Source organism: Macaca nemestrina, chromosome 9 (genome assembly GCF_043159975.1).
Source record: "Macaca nemestrina isolate mMacNem1 chromosome 9, mMacNem.hap1, whole genome shotgun sequence".
Classification (NCBI taxonomy): Eukaryota; Metazoa; Chordata; class Mammalia; order Primates; family Cercopithecidae; genus Macaca; species Macaca nemestrina.
In genome coordinates, this window is record NC_092133.1 from 46875735 (window position 1) to 46889689 (window position 13955).

General features: G+C 37.4%; 1 protein-coding gene across 4 annotated transcripts in view; it reads right to left on the reverse strand.

The window, feature by feature from the left end:
• Positions 1 to 2924: 2924 nt before the first annotated feature.
• Positions 2925 to 13955, reverse strand: part of LOC105481002 (APOBEC1 complementation factor) — an 84754-nt gene continuing 73723 nt past the window's right edge. For all 4 annotated transcript variants that reach the window (XM_011740250.2, XM_011740244.2, XM_071069548.1 and 1 more), the window contains 2 exons: positions 13791 to 13933; positions 2925 to 10779 (listed from right to left, as the gene is read on the reverse strand). In XM_011740250.2, coding sequence (XP_011738552.2) covers positions 10628 to 10779; positions 13791 to 13933 — 295 coding nt within the window. In that variant the 3' untranslated portion in view covers positions 2925 to 10627. The remainder of the gene's footprint in view (positions 10780 to 13790; positions 13934 to 13955) is intronic.

The window sequence follows — 13955 nt, forward strand, 5'->3', positions numbered from 1 at the left end:
CTCAGACGTCCAGATTCTCCTATCTCTTCTCCTCTCCCCTCCATTTTTCTTTCACTTCCCTTTCCTCCATTTCTCTCTTCCTCCCTTCCTCTCATTTTTCTCCACTCTATCCCATACTCTCTTTCATCTATCACTTCCTCCCTTTTTTCTTTCCACTCAACCAGCATTTTTGAGCACCTACTTTGTATCAGATATATAGCATTTCTTTAGCTTCTTATCCTCTCCAACATTGGGCTTATGCTCCTGGATACTGACATCAGCAACAGTTATCCATAAACTCAAAACCTCAGTTGGTTTCTCTGATTTTGCACAACAGCTTCAGTGACTCTCAGGTATAAACACATTTGAATTCCCTGTACCTTTAGAACTTCTCAGTGTTATGTTATTCATTGATGGCTGTGACTCTCAGAGGATAAACACATTTACATTCACTGTAATTTTGTAGCTTTTCACTGTTGTATTGGTTATCAGTTCCTTCACAAAAAATTATCCTGAAGCTTAACACATTAAAATAACATTTATTATATCGCTGTTTCTGTGGGGTAGGAGCCAGGTGCAGCTGGCTTGGTCCTCTGCTTTGAAGTTTATCATAAAGTCCACTCAATGTATTAGCCAGGGTCACTGCAGTCCTCTCAAAGCTCAGCTGAGGAGTGACCCACTTCCAAGTGCGATCATGTGGTTGATGGCAGGACTCAGTTCCCCACGGGCTGTTGGCTGCAGGCTACCTTCAGTTCCTTGCCATATGACTCTTTACACAGCCCAGCTTACAATATGGCAGCCAGCTTCATCACAGTGAACAGGCAAAAAGAGCCAGCAAGATAGAAATCATAATCTTTCATAACATAACCTTGGAAGTGATATCCAATCATTTTTGCCATATTCTGTTCATTAGAATGGAGTTACTAGGTCCACCATGTACACAAAGGAAGGAGATTATACGATTGTGTGAATATCAGGAAGTGGGGCCAATGGGATCCTCCCTACACAGTTATACTTTCAAAGGGTGATAATGCTTCGAAAAACTCTAAGGTAAGTTGGCAGTTTCCTTTTAGTTGGTAAAGGCAGGGTAAAAGAGCTGAAATCGCCTTTGCAAAAATTAGAACATTGAGAAAATTTTGACAGTGAAAGGGATCTAATGTAACCAAACCCCATCTTGCCTTTAAGCTCCAAGCTGCCCTTAATTATTCCTGGGCTTGGCCAAGCTAACTTTGAGAGACATTTAGTTTATAGTTTAAATAATGGTCCTTCCCTCAAACTAACTGCCTTGGAAAGCTCATGAAACACTACCAGGTTAGGAGGATGAAGAGCCTGAATTCTTCTAAGGTGTCCACCTAAAGGATAACCAGCCATTATTCTGTAGGTCACAAGATTTGTAACTCCCCCAATTACTCTTGCAAGTAATATCACTATCGTAGAACCTCAGATTGGCCTTTTCAGGTGTCTTTTCAGGTTTTTGCATTTCTGACTACCTGTGGCTTCACCTAAGCCCACTGACTCCCTCTGAGTCACTGGTCCCATGGCCCCACTCAGAAGCAGACTCCCTAGTCAGCCATACTATCCTTGAGAAACCCTAGTCTCTGAATTTTCAGGGAGATTGAGTTGAGTAATAACTCTGTCTCCCATGTGGTATGGATGGTCACATGTCTGTTAAACTCTTTCTTTATTGCAATGTCATGGTCTTAGTGAATTGGTTTTGTCTGTGCAGTGGGCAGGAAGAACCCGTCAGGTGGTTGGTTACAGAGCCAAGATTCATAAGTACCCATCGTGAAAGGCCAGTGCCAGATGTTCTCATATGCCTACTTAATTTAAACATCACATCCTTCCTGTGATGTAGGAATTTGTAGCAGACTTTGCTAGTTTTCTCTTGGTATTCATTCTTCTGTTCTTTCATAGTAAAATAATTTTTTTCCTGCCTAGATAAAGACTACATTTCCCATCTTCTCTTGCAGCTAGGTGTGGCCACATGCTTAAATTTTGGCCAATGTGATGTAAATTACAGTGTCCTGTGGCAGCTTCCAGTAGCTCTCCTAAAGGGACACCTCCTGGGTGTCCTTCCCTTTTTTTGTCCTTTCTCTATCTTTCTACTTGGATGTAAATCTTAGATGATGAGATTAAAACAACAAAAGGCAACAAAAGGAAGCAACAAAAGCAACAAAAGGAAGCCTATGTTCATGAACCTGTGAAGCACAGTACCAGCATTGTACTGCCCTTTGGGACTTTTGGGTAAGAGACAATAAATTGCTATTTTATTTAAACTATTGCTGTTTGGGAATACTGTCACTGCCAGCCAAACCTAATCCTAGCTGATTCAGAATTTGGCATCAAGAAGTGGGGTGCTACAGGTAACAGAAATTAAAATATGTGGTATTAGCTTAAGGCAAGCTTGGCAAACTTTCACTGTCGAGGACCAGAGAGTAAATATTTTAGGCTTTGTGGGCCATATATGGTTTTGTTCTTCCTTTTTTTTTTCCTTTAAACAAACCTTTCAAAAATGTGAAAAACATTCTCAACTCAACCTTTTAAAAACATAACAGTCATTTTTAGCTCAAGGACCAACAAGCATCAGACAGCTGGATTTGGTCCTGGAGGAATAGTTTGCTGTGTTAGCTCTAGTTCTTAGGGATCAGCAGATGCCCCCAGGCAAATGTTAACTTCGGGGCCCACTTACCTTTCTGGAGTCATGTTTCCTCAATATTTTTAGTTGCTAAGTATTCCTCTTGTTTTTTTATGGATTTAAAAATAATGCATTTAATTATGAAAAGTTGCATTTAATCTCAGAAGAGTGAACTTATATAGGAGATGTGAATCATGTAAAGAAGTTGTCAAAACCACATTGCAGTTATGGATTATTAATATTCAGGTATTTACTCACAAAAAGAAAAACTTTTATTTTCAGGAAAGAAAAAATTAGCCAACAACTCATATTGATAATTTTTAAAACTTTATAATGGCATTTGAAAATTCAGTTAAAACAATTGCATCATCCAGGAGTTATACAATATTGCATTGTCTCTCATTTCATGCGATTTATGATTCTAAAATGCCCATTATGCTCATATCTTCCAAACCAAAGATTATTTTCCCAACAAGTGAATGGTGTAATTTTACTTAATATATTTAGATAGATCACAAAGTTCTATAAAACATTGTACTAAAGTACAAAAATAAGTGCTTTATGCACACTTTTTAATACTGTCTTTGTCTCTTTTTTGGTACCTCAGCTAACTAACTTCACATAAATAAAAATAATAACAAAAAAGAAAAGAAGAAAGAGATTGCTTAACACCTGGAAACTATAAATGCATTTTGCTGACAGTTTGCTTTTCATTAAGATATAGGGAATAACAATATTGGGCTGTATTGCAGTCAGAAACATAGAAGAAAAGGAGAATTCTGTGAAGGAATAAGAATAAAAATTCCAATGGTTACATTAAATATTAAACCAGTGATAATGATGAATTGATTTAAATAGATTTATCTGTAGTCTGTGTGCCCAAAGATGTCTTAGGAATTATAAAGAAAATGCCAAGTTTCAAAATAAAATTCACATTTGTAAAAAGGTATATATACTTCATTGCAAATCATTTATTGCAAAGAAAGGCATGTCTAAGGCTTGTGATATAGATTTTAAAATTTTATAAACACAAGTATATTTAGAAAACAGAAATAGTTAATGGCCAAAATGTTTTCAAGTAAATAAAATGTATAGGTACCTGCTCATCAACATCACAAATCAGTATGTGAATTTTCAATTCCATGTTTTAATTCTCCTTCTAGACCTCTAACTAACCTTTTCCTCCTTCTTCGATTTTTTGCATAGTCCTTTATATTTCTCCTGGGGGAAGTCTTTGAAAATTCATTTTACTTAAATAACCATAATAGGTCAAGTGTTAAATTCACCTTTTAAAAGGCTTATTGTATCAGTCTAGAGCTTGGCAATAATAGTGGAAACTTAAGGTTTAGAACAGAGTTGATTTATTTTCAGAATTCTAAATGGCAAACCTATCAGGTGATGCAATTATATTCAATTTTGAAAAATGCAGAATGGGTCCATGAGACTGTGTGTCCCATTAAAGAGAGAAGTAGGAAATATATGTATTTGTATTCGCAGTTTCTGGTATAAGAGTAGATGCATAGTAAATATAGGCTGATCATATATTCTCTGAAGAATAGATTTGTGGGTTAATAACAATAGAGCCTGTAAAATTTGTTTAATTTCCAATGTTAGTAAAGAGAGTAGAGGGAGGGGAAAAGGGAAATTTTATGAAAAAGGAAAATAATCTGTCAATGTTATTTTCCATTGAAAATAATAAAACCTTTACGTGAAATGATGTGAGAATTTTTCATGAAGAATGGTTGATGAACAATCATAATGATGAAATCAAATGCAAGGGAATTAGCGTTGGAGCAAATTTGTGAAGCAGAAGGAAAAAAGGCAATATGCTTTTTAAGGTGAAGGTTTACATAAGACCTGTCTGTTTTGGGATAAAAGTAACTTGACTCAAGGAAGAAAGAAACCAGTAAATGCTCTAATACCCTACTAGTGCCCTGTGGGTCTCTACAGACCAAGCAAGTGTTCCCAAGAGCTATCTTTTGTCTTGCCCCGCCGCCTAACCTGGCATAATAATGGCTAGCTTGCTCTGCCACATGAAGGCAGAACTCAGGACTCACAGCCCAGGAGTAATGAGAGGAAAACTAGGACCGAAAATGGGCTGGGTAGAGAGAGAGTTAGACAGAAAGTGGATTGATGGAGATTTCAGAGGAGGAGGTGATCCATTCTTCTCTGTTTACTATGACCCTGCTCAGTCAGAAAGAAGTAGCTGGGCTCTTTAGTTTAAGCTGTTATCTGCTTTGGAGAGGGCAAAGCCAATTCTACGAAATTAAAAACAAGAAAACAACAACCCATAAAGATGGTGGTGGTGTGTGTGTGTGTGTGCGCGTGTGTGTGTGTGTGTTGGGGGGCGAACACTGTATAATTTGTTGTCTAAACTGAGACACATTTGGAAATAAGAGGGACCATTGTTAATACTTATAGAAGGACAGTAGACCTAAGCCAGGACCGTCCTGGAAAATCAGGATGTATTATCACCTCAGAGAGACATTGCTAAGCCCTGAATGGCGCTGATATTTTTCAGTCTCCAAGAAGGCCTGTGGGTAGCTTACTTTATTTAAGGTACTGTTTCTTGGTATCTCCTATTCCCTTAGACAAAGTATTATTTGTGGAGAGAGAAAAATCTGTATTATTCTTCTTGAATTTCTCTCTCAAAATAGGAGAAAAGTCTGTAAGCGGGAGGTAGGTACAGAAGTATTCCATATTTTATTCCAGGCATGTTTAAATGAATGAGGTCTTTTGCTTTTCAGGTTATTTTCCCTTTCTAAATTGGTTATGAATTTCATTATTAGTGAGAGTACAAGTTTTTCTTTTAGCTTTCCTACAAAACCAAGGAGAACTGGGGGGCACATAAAGTTTGCAATCTCCCACAAATGAGCTACATATACATTGCTATCTATGTTAAACCTATACATTCTATTTTCTGTATAAACTTTGTTAGACAACATGGCTTTAAAAATATTGGACATTTGGAGGGTAATAGAGTATTCTGTACCAATTTTTCATTTAATAAAAAAAGTTTAAATATTTTACTGCTTAAATAAAGAGAAGGAATGAGAGTCAGAAAAATCTCATTTTCCTTAGTTTCACTCATTATAGCTCAACTTACTTTGTTTTTCTAATGTTGGCAGACACAAACATAGAGCCTGGTAGATACATTACATTTTCTATGAATATGTTCTAGCAAAATTCAGAGCATTTTCAAGATATTATTCGAGTAAACTAAAATTTCAAAATCAAATTTGACAATTTAGCAAAACCTATTTGACAATGGTTGCGTGTCAGGTAGGAATATTTACTGCCTAGTTTCTTTCTGTTTTCCAATAAGTATACACAAAATGTTAAGTTATCCTATTAATATTCTCTTTTTAAAAATATTTATCCAAAGTTTCCTTGTAGTCCTATGTTAGAAACTTAGCTTTATCTTTAACAGATGTATTTACAATATATGAAAGTGTATCTACAATATATGAAAGTATATCTACAATATATAAAAGTGCCACGTTTCTAGTCTAATTTTTAGATACATTTTCATCCCCCTGGGAACTTTTATATGAATGCAAGAAGAGAATAATCATGACTTTATGTGACTATTGAGCACATTGTCCTTTTTTTTTTTTTTGGTAAGTTTTTACTTTTAGGAAATCTTAGTGTTGGAGTAGTTCAATGATCATATACTTTATCAAACTTCATAGGTTAAAATGCAATGAAAATTTACCCCAAATAATAACTTGATTGCCCTTTATTCTACAAATGGCACACCTAAGAACATCGCTGTCTATGTGCATTCGAATTGTGGCCCAGTTATCCAAGACAGAATTATAAAACAGTCATTAGAATATAACAAAAATTAATGAAAATGGAAAATTATATTGATGCAATATTTTGCTAATCTATGCAATCAGAAGAATATTTTTTCTTAAAAAAACTTTTAAGTAAAATAAAAAACAATTTCCTGCACAGCTGTTATCAGTATATACTTATAGTTTAATTTCTATTCCACCTTGAAAAAGTTAAGAAACTGTGATTTGGAAACAGGTCCCTTTTTGTTAGATATTTATTTTTGCTTGTTTTGAAGGCAGAGTCTTGCTCTGTCACCCAGGCTGGAGTGCAGCGATGTGAACATGGCTCACTGCAGCCTTGCCCTCTGGGGGCTCCAGCAATCCTCCTGCCTCAGCTTCCCAAGTAGCTGGGACCACAGGCCCACACCACACCTGGCCAATTAAATTTTTTTTGGAGAGGTAGGCGTCTTTCCATGTTGCTCAGGCTGGTCTTGAACTCCTGGCCTCCAGCAATCCTCCTGCCTTGGCCTCCCAAACTACTGGGGTTATAGGCATGGGCCACTGTGCCAGGTATTTTTTGAAATCCATATTTTCTTGACATGAGGTAGCTTTTTAGCAGCATTTTGGGTGCTGTTCCCCAAACACAGTGTTGTTTGGCATGATACCAGATTGCAGGATATCCTAGTCAACTAGGAGAATTATATGTTGTTGCAGTTGCAGGTGCTGTTACTAATGCAGTAGGCGAGAAGTAAAGCAATTTGAAAAGAGGCAGATTTTTACAGGAAAGAAAATAGATACCCAATCTCATTGCTGATCAATTTCCTCCTACTTAAGCAACATTAAGGGGATTTTATTTATCAATAAGCTATTAATTACCAACATTTACAGAACCAATTCAAATTTACTGGATGTTCCTAAATTATTGTTTTGTTATTATCACCTGGTTAGCTGACTAATTTTAATTTTCTCCGTAAGGAATTAGGAAGCATTCAAATGAGAAATTATAGAAAAATTGATAGTGATGCGAAGGTGTGAAGGTATTAAATAGGTGCCACTATCTTAAGTCTAAAAATATAAACCTTATGCAGAATTAGCCTTTGGTTCTACCAGCAATTTAAAAAAACCCGTTGTCTTAACAGTTTTAAACTTACGGTAGCAGGACTTGCTTTATCTACTTAACTTGGGGAAAATAAAAATAAACATATCCATGGTAGATACATTAACACTTTCTATGAATTTATTTTAATGGAATTCAAAGTATTCCCTAGATATTACTAAAACAAGGTAAAATTTTAGCAAAAAAACCAAAACCACATCTACCTACTTGTAGAAAACTGGCTCCAAAGAGGTAAATGGTGTGATAACTTGAGATGGTGTTCCAGTGGTAATTTTCTCAATATTTTGGTATTATTGTATGTTTAGGTGTTTGCTCTTAATCTTGTAAAAAAGCAAATATGACTTTATCCAGAATGATGATTTTTTTCCCATAAAGAGATTCCTGTATTAACTAATCTTTTCATTTTGATTAAATTTAAAACTTCTTTAAATCAAACCTAATTTGCATTGACAAGACAAAAAACCTTTGCTATTTATTTGCAAAGATTTTAAGGAAAATCAGAACTTTTGCTCCTAGAATTTGGAATGCTTTTTAGACGGAGTAGAAATTTTCCTGCTCCAATGGGCATTTGTTATGTCAATGTAATTACTGTCTTTGAGAATAAAAGCAGATCTGTAGGGGAGTGTAAATTTGGATCTAAGAATTGTTTTAGGACAAGGTTGTTTTACTTTCTCATTTTTAGAGTTAGTTTGAAGCCTACATAAGTTATATTTAAATTCATACTATTTAAGGGACAAATATGATTTGGTTATTTGTCTTAACTTAGATGATTTTTTAATTGCACTTTTTCTACTTAATAAAAGTGAAATAAAAAGGAAAAGAAATTAAGAGATAGAGTATAAATACAAGAATATAGCAATTCCCAAACCTAGGTGCACATTGAAATCACCTAGGGATCATTAAAAAATACTGATGCCAGGCACCCATCCAAAGAAATTCTAGTGTAAATGTTATGAGATATGATATTGGCATTAGCATTTTTAAAAGCTCTCCAGGAGATTCTAATGTACAACCTACTTTGGGGACTACTGTCCTAGAAAATATTAGAAGCTAAATGTAAAATAGAAAGCACAGGGCCTTTCAGAGTTTCAGCTGTAGACTTGGAGGCTTTGTTATCTCATTGGAGTTAGGACAACTGAAATGTTACAAGTACTTCTGATTGTGATTGAAATTTACCTGATTTTGATTAGAATCTTGCCTGCTTTTGGATTACAGAATTCTATTAAGGAGTTGACAAAATTTTCCATGTCTTTGTGTTTATGTTTTCCTTTGTGTTCTGTAAATTTTTGTTTAAGGGCCAAGGGATTTTTTTGTTTGTTTGTCTGTTTTTTGAGACGGAGTCTCGCTCTGCTGCCCAGGCTGGAGTGCAGTGGCGCTATCTCCACTCACTGCAATCTCCGCCTCCCGGGTTCACGCCATTCTCCTGCCTCAGCCTCCCGAGTAGCTGGGACTACAGGCGCCCGCCACCGTGCCGTGCTAATTTTTGTATTTTTGGTAGAGACGGGTTTCACCGTGTTAACAAGGATGGTCTCCATCTCCTGACCTCGTGATCCGCCCACCTTGGCCTCCCAAAGTGCTGGGATTACAGGCGTGAGCCACCGTGCCCGGCAGCCAAGGGATTTTAAAAAATGAAAATTCTAGTACTGTGTCTTAAACCACTAATGAGACTGATGTAGGAGTAACAGGTATTTGGTGTTGGACTTAGATTATTTATGTTTGAACAAAGCAATCATTTACAAGTATGGCAAGAAAGTAGTGCCTTCCCTTTACCTCAGTTCCGGGTTTTGTGGCGCCGTTGCCCTCCCCCACTTCATCATCAGATGTTCCTGGAGAAGAGGTCCAGGACTCTAGGGTGAATATCGTAAATAACACCCATGCTGATTGTCTGAAACAGTTTCTAATCAGCAATGATTGATGTAAGATTTTTCTGTGGCAGCTTCAAGACAAAAGGACTCAGGTATGGTGAAGCTGCCTGATACTTATTGAAACAAAAAGGAAGGAAAGTTAGAGGATTTCCTGGCAGATTTAAAATAAATGGGTTAGATAATTCAAAGCTAACCCCAAGTTAATATAACTGTCTCTGATTGCTAGTTGGTGGGGTGGATACTGCAACAATATCAAAGAAATGAGAGCAAATCTGCACTTCTCTCTTTAAAATGACTTTTCAGTCAATTTGCTGAAAGGAAGAAGTATCATAAATGATATTCTGTATATCTGATTTACTTTTTTATGATATTAGGTAGGAGAAAAATGAGTCTGAGATGATGAAAATCAATCACTATGAACAAGTCAAAAAATTTTAAATTAGAAAAGGTCACCTCATGTTGGCATGATTATTGGAAAAGGTAGGAGTTCTAGGGAAAAATAGGTGTGGACTAATGAGCTGAATAAACAATGGGGCCTGTATTTGTTTCGACCATATCTACAACATATCATATCTATTTCTAGGAAGTCCCCATGGGCTGCAGGGACAGGAAGATCCTGATCTGTGACAAATGGACTGGATGGAATTTTCATGCTGAAGAGAAGTTGAACCCACAAAATCTTGGATAGTCTTTCATGAGCTCAGCCCTGCAATCACGCCCCATACAGTGAGCCATGGTGCATGCATTTTGAAAAGCAGCCTCCTCCCTTCCCTTTTCCTCTTTGTGACTTTGTGTATCACAAAAGCAGCTGTGAGCCAGAGGTAAGACTCTGGAGTTTACTTGGCTTCCCTTGATTGTTACTGACTGCCCAGGTCTGCTCCGTCCCTCCCAACTCTTGCCAGCTAAAAGATCTCTCTCCACTCTGGCAGGATTTGTAAACATGCTCCCCAAACACTCAGGAACATTGGAAGAACAACTTTTGGGGCAGTGGCTCTCCAGCTTTCTGTTAAACAAAATGCTCTTTAACATTTGATTTCATTTCAGAATAACGTTCTTACATTCTTCTGATTCTACAGTCATGAACGCTCTTCACCATTCTACAATTGATATAAGCTATACTGTCTCTGGAAAGGCATTTCTTTAGGAAAGATATTATTTATGATCATTGGGGGACCGAGTTAGAGGTTTTTTTTTTTGTTTTGTTTTTTAATAGAGTTTTGTGTGTCTTATTCTTAAATTTAAAAAAGTATCTTCAGAAGGCGCCATATCCATCCCCTCGAGCAGTCACTGCAAAAGTTGGGTAGACCTCATAGGTTGTATATGCTGCTAAGTCTTGTCCAAGGGTTACCGCTTGCTTGAGCTGGGCAGCAGACACAGGTGCAGTTGCATTAGGGACAGCATATCCTGGAGGAAGAGGCAGAGAAAACTTCATGAAAGGAATTCACATTTGCTCCCTTTTGGCTTATTTGTCTTCTTTTAGACATACGAACTTTTAACATATTACTTAAAGCTAAAAGTTAATATGTATGTTTTAAAAAGTGCCCTTAAGGACACACTATGTGGACTCAGTGATTTTCAATCACATTCAAAAAGTCCTAGGACAATGTTCCCAAAAGTGGGATCAACCACCTGTGTCAGAATCACTTCATACTTAAGAGAATTAAAGATGCTTGGGATAGGGCCCAAGAAAGAGAAACTTAACAGGAGGCTGAGTTGATTAAAGCTTGTGATTTATAACTTTTTGAAGGTTTCCAAATTTATAAATGAGAAAAGGTGACTGAGGGGCTGGCCGGGCATGGTATGTGGGGAGGTGGGGCTCTGTGGGACCGGTTCTCCTGCAACCCCACACCTGCCTAAATGAAACATTTAAAACATTTGCCTTTACCCGAGAAGATGTGTAGAGACTGGGAGATCAGTAGGAGAAATACTGTAATGGTTAAGTGTAGTTCTCCATAATACCTTAAAAGCAAATGCCTAACCTGTCCATATTTAGATCTAACTATGAATGGCAGAAGACCTTCGTACCTCCCAAGCCCCTCATCAAGCCTGTGCTTGGTGTATTCAGAGGCCTTGATGCTGGTTCTCCCCCTCAGAGAACCAAAGTATCCAAGAATTAAAAAAAAAAATCTATGCGCTTTCATGTTAGCATTGTGTCTAGTGGATGAACATTCACTTTTGAAGAAGAGAGCATGTTAGCTACCATCTAAAGCATTATTTCTCTGCATTGTTTTAGTCTAAAAACCTGAGTATTTCTGAGATGATCCAGAAATTGTAAAAGATAACAAGAGAAAGACAGAAGTGTACTTAAGTACAAATGGACACCTGTTTTTCATTGTTGTTTTAAACCTCATTTGGTTTATGTGCGGTAGAAGCCTGCCCAACCCCAGACACATTGATTTTTTTCTGGTGGCTTCTCAGAAAGTGGTGGCAGGAAGCTGGTTGGATTATTTTGAACAAAAATTGAATCCATTCTTGGCGCATTCACTTTGGTCAGTAATGCTGATTAATGCACTAGAGAAGTTTGGTCCATTTTCCAAGGATAGGAGACATGTGTTAACAGTTACTTTCATAATTTTGGAAACAGTATTTCTAAACTAAGTGAGTAATATAATTGTGTGAGCGTGTGCACACATGCATGCATGTGTTCGTGGCACAGATTTTACCTTTAGGGATTTTGAATTTTGTTTTTCAACTTGGTCAATTTGTTAAGTGCCAGGGTGTTTGGGTTTCAAACCGATTCTTCCCTTGGAGCCTATTATTCTTTGCTTGACTCCACAGCAAAGTTATAAGAGAGGCTCTCAGATTCTTAGGCATTCCCCAGACAACACTCATACCCCAAATATTTTTAACTTTTCACAGAAGCCAATAGAAGTGAGAATAAGATAAAACATTCTTGGGTAAAAGCAAATCCTTTCCAACGTGAAAGCAAACTTTGAAATTCTTCTGACAGTGGCTCATTAGTTTAATAGTACATTTGTTAGATGTCTTTGGGGTGCAGCTTTCTGCAAGACAGGGGCTCAACTTTCTCTAAGAACTGAGAAGCCCTAGCAGGCGTCCTGAGTACATGGACATGTAAACACCCTGTTATGTGGAAAGCAAGCACCGGCTGCTGGCCCCGCACTGCCCAGGAAGGACCTTGCCCTCTGCAGTGTCAGCTATTACCTTGGTAACCTCCGAGGGACTCACCACAGAGCGTCTCCATGTTCTTACAGAGAAACAAAGCCAGAATTGAGGTCACTTTCAGATGTGAAACATCATTAATATTAGCCTCACTGACCAGAATGGAGGATATATTCACAACTTTTGAGAAAACAAAACAAAACAAAATGCTGAGAATGAGCCCCAGGTGCAGTGGGTGTGAGGAAAATATAAAATTTCTCACACCTACACATGACCAGTATATGAATTAATTAATCGATAAGAATGTCATGTTTCTAGGTATACTTAGAGCTCTAATTTGAACTTATGTGGAACATGCTGACACAATGACAAATCAAAATGATAGATTTCTTCAATAGAAATAATCTTGTACTAAAAAAAAAAAAAAAGGATAAAATTTTCATCTGAGAAAAAATTTTCTAAACAACTTTCTTCGTGGTCCCCTTCAGTCTCTAAAGGATTCATTTTTAATTATTACCATTTGTTGTGGGTACATAATAAATGGGGACAAATCTTTTAACACGTGACCTCTGAACGCATTGTTGATCCACAGATAGGCTTTGCTTTAAGCAATCAGCATATGCCCCAGACCAAAATTATAGAACAAATAAGTTGAGTCCTGATTATTCACATATTGAAAGGCTCTCTGTCTGTCTCTCACTCTCACACACACAATTTTTGACTTTAAAAAATCTCTTTTGGAATCAAATTAATAAAAGTAGATTGAAGATTGGAGAGGGAGAAAAAAATTGCTGAAAAGCTAATTGCCATTGGCCAAATTACTTAATCTTTTCATACATGGGCTCTTCATTTGTGTACTGGACTTGCTGATGGAACCTAACTCTTGGTGGTATCATGAGCGTTACTAAGATATTATAATGCTTCCTGACCATTTAGGTGAGTGCCTAGCACACAGTAAGAGCTCCAATAAACATCATATATCTACAGGTAGTTTCAAACTCTCTTACTAAAAGTAAAAACCAAAACAAACCAGACTCAGAGAGACTGACTCATTCAAGATCACACAGCAGTTTAAAGCTGAGCCGAGACCAGAACCCACTCTGTTGCCCAGCTTGATTTTCTTGCCTTGTGTTTTAATGAGTCACTCGTTTGGGAAACTCTTTTTGGTCCCAAGGTGGTGCAAGTCAGATTGCCGTAAGTGGGGTACACAAACATTTCTATGATTCAGTGGTACCAAAAAAGGGTTTCCCAAATACTCTCTGCAGGGCGCCATTTCTGGCACAATTTTCCCATACCTGGGAAAGCAGTAGCAGCAGTAGCCATGGTGCCAGCATCGCCTCCATCAGTGGGGATGCCCAGGGTCTGCAGGGTGTATTCGGCTGCGTACGTCTTTGCTTCATCCACATAGGCACTCAGCTTCGGAGGTGTGAAAGGGTGGCTGGAAAGCAAGTCAGTCAGGG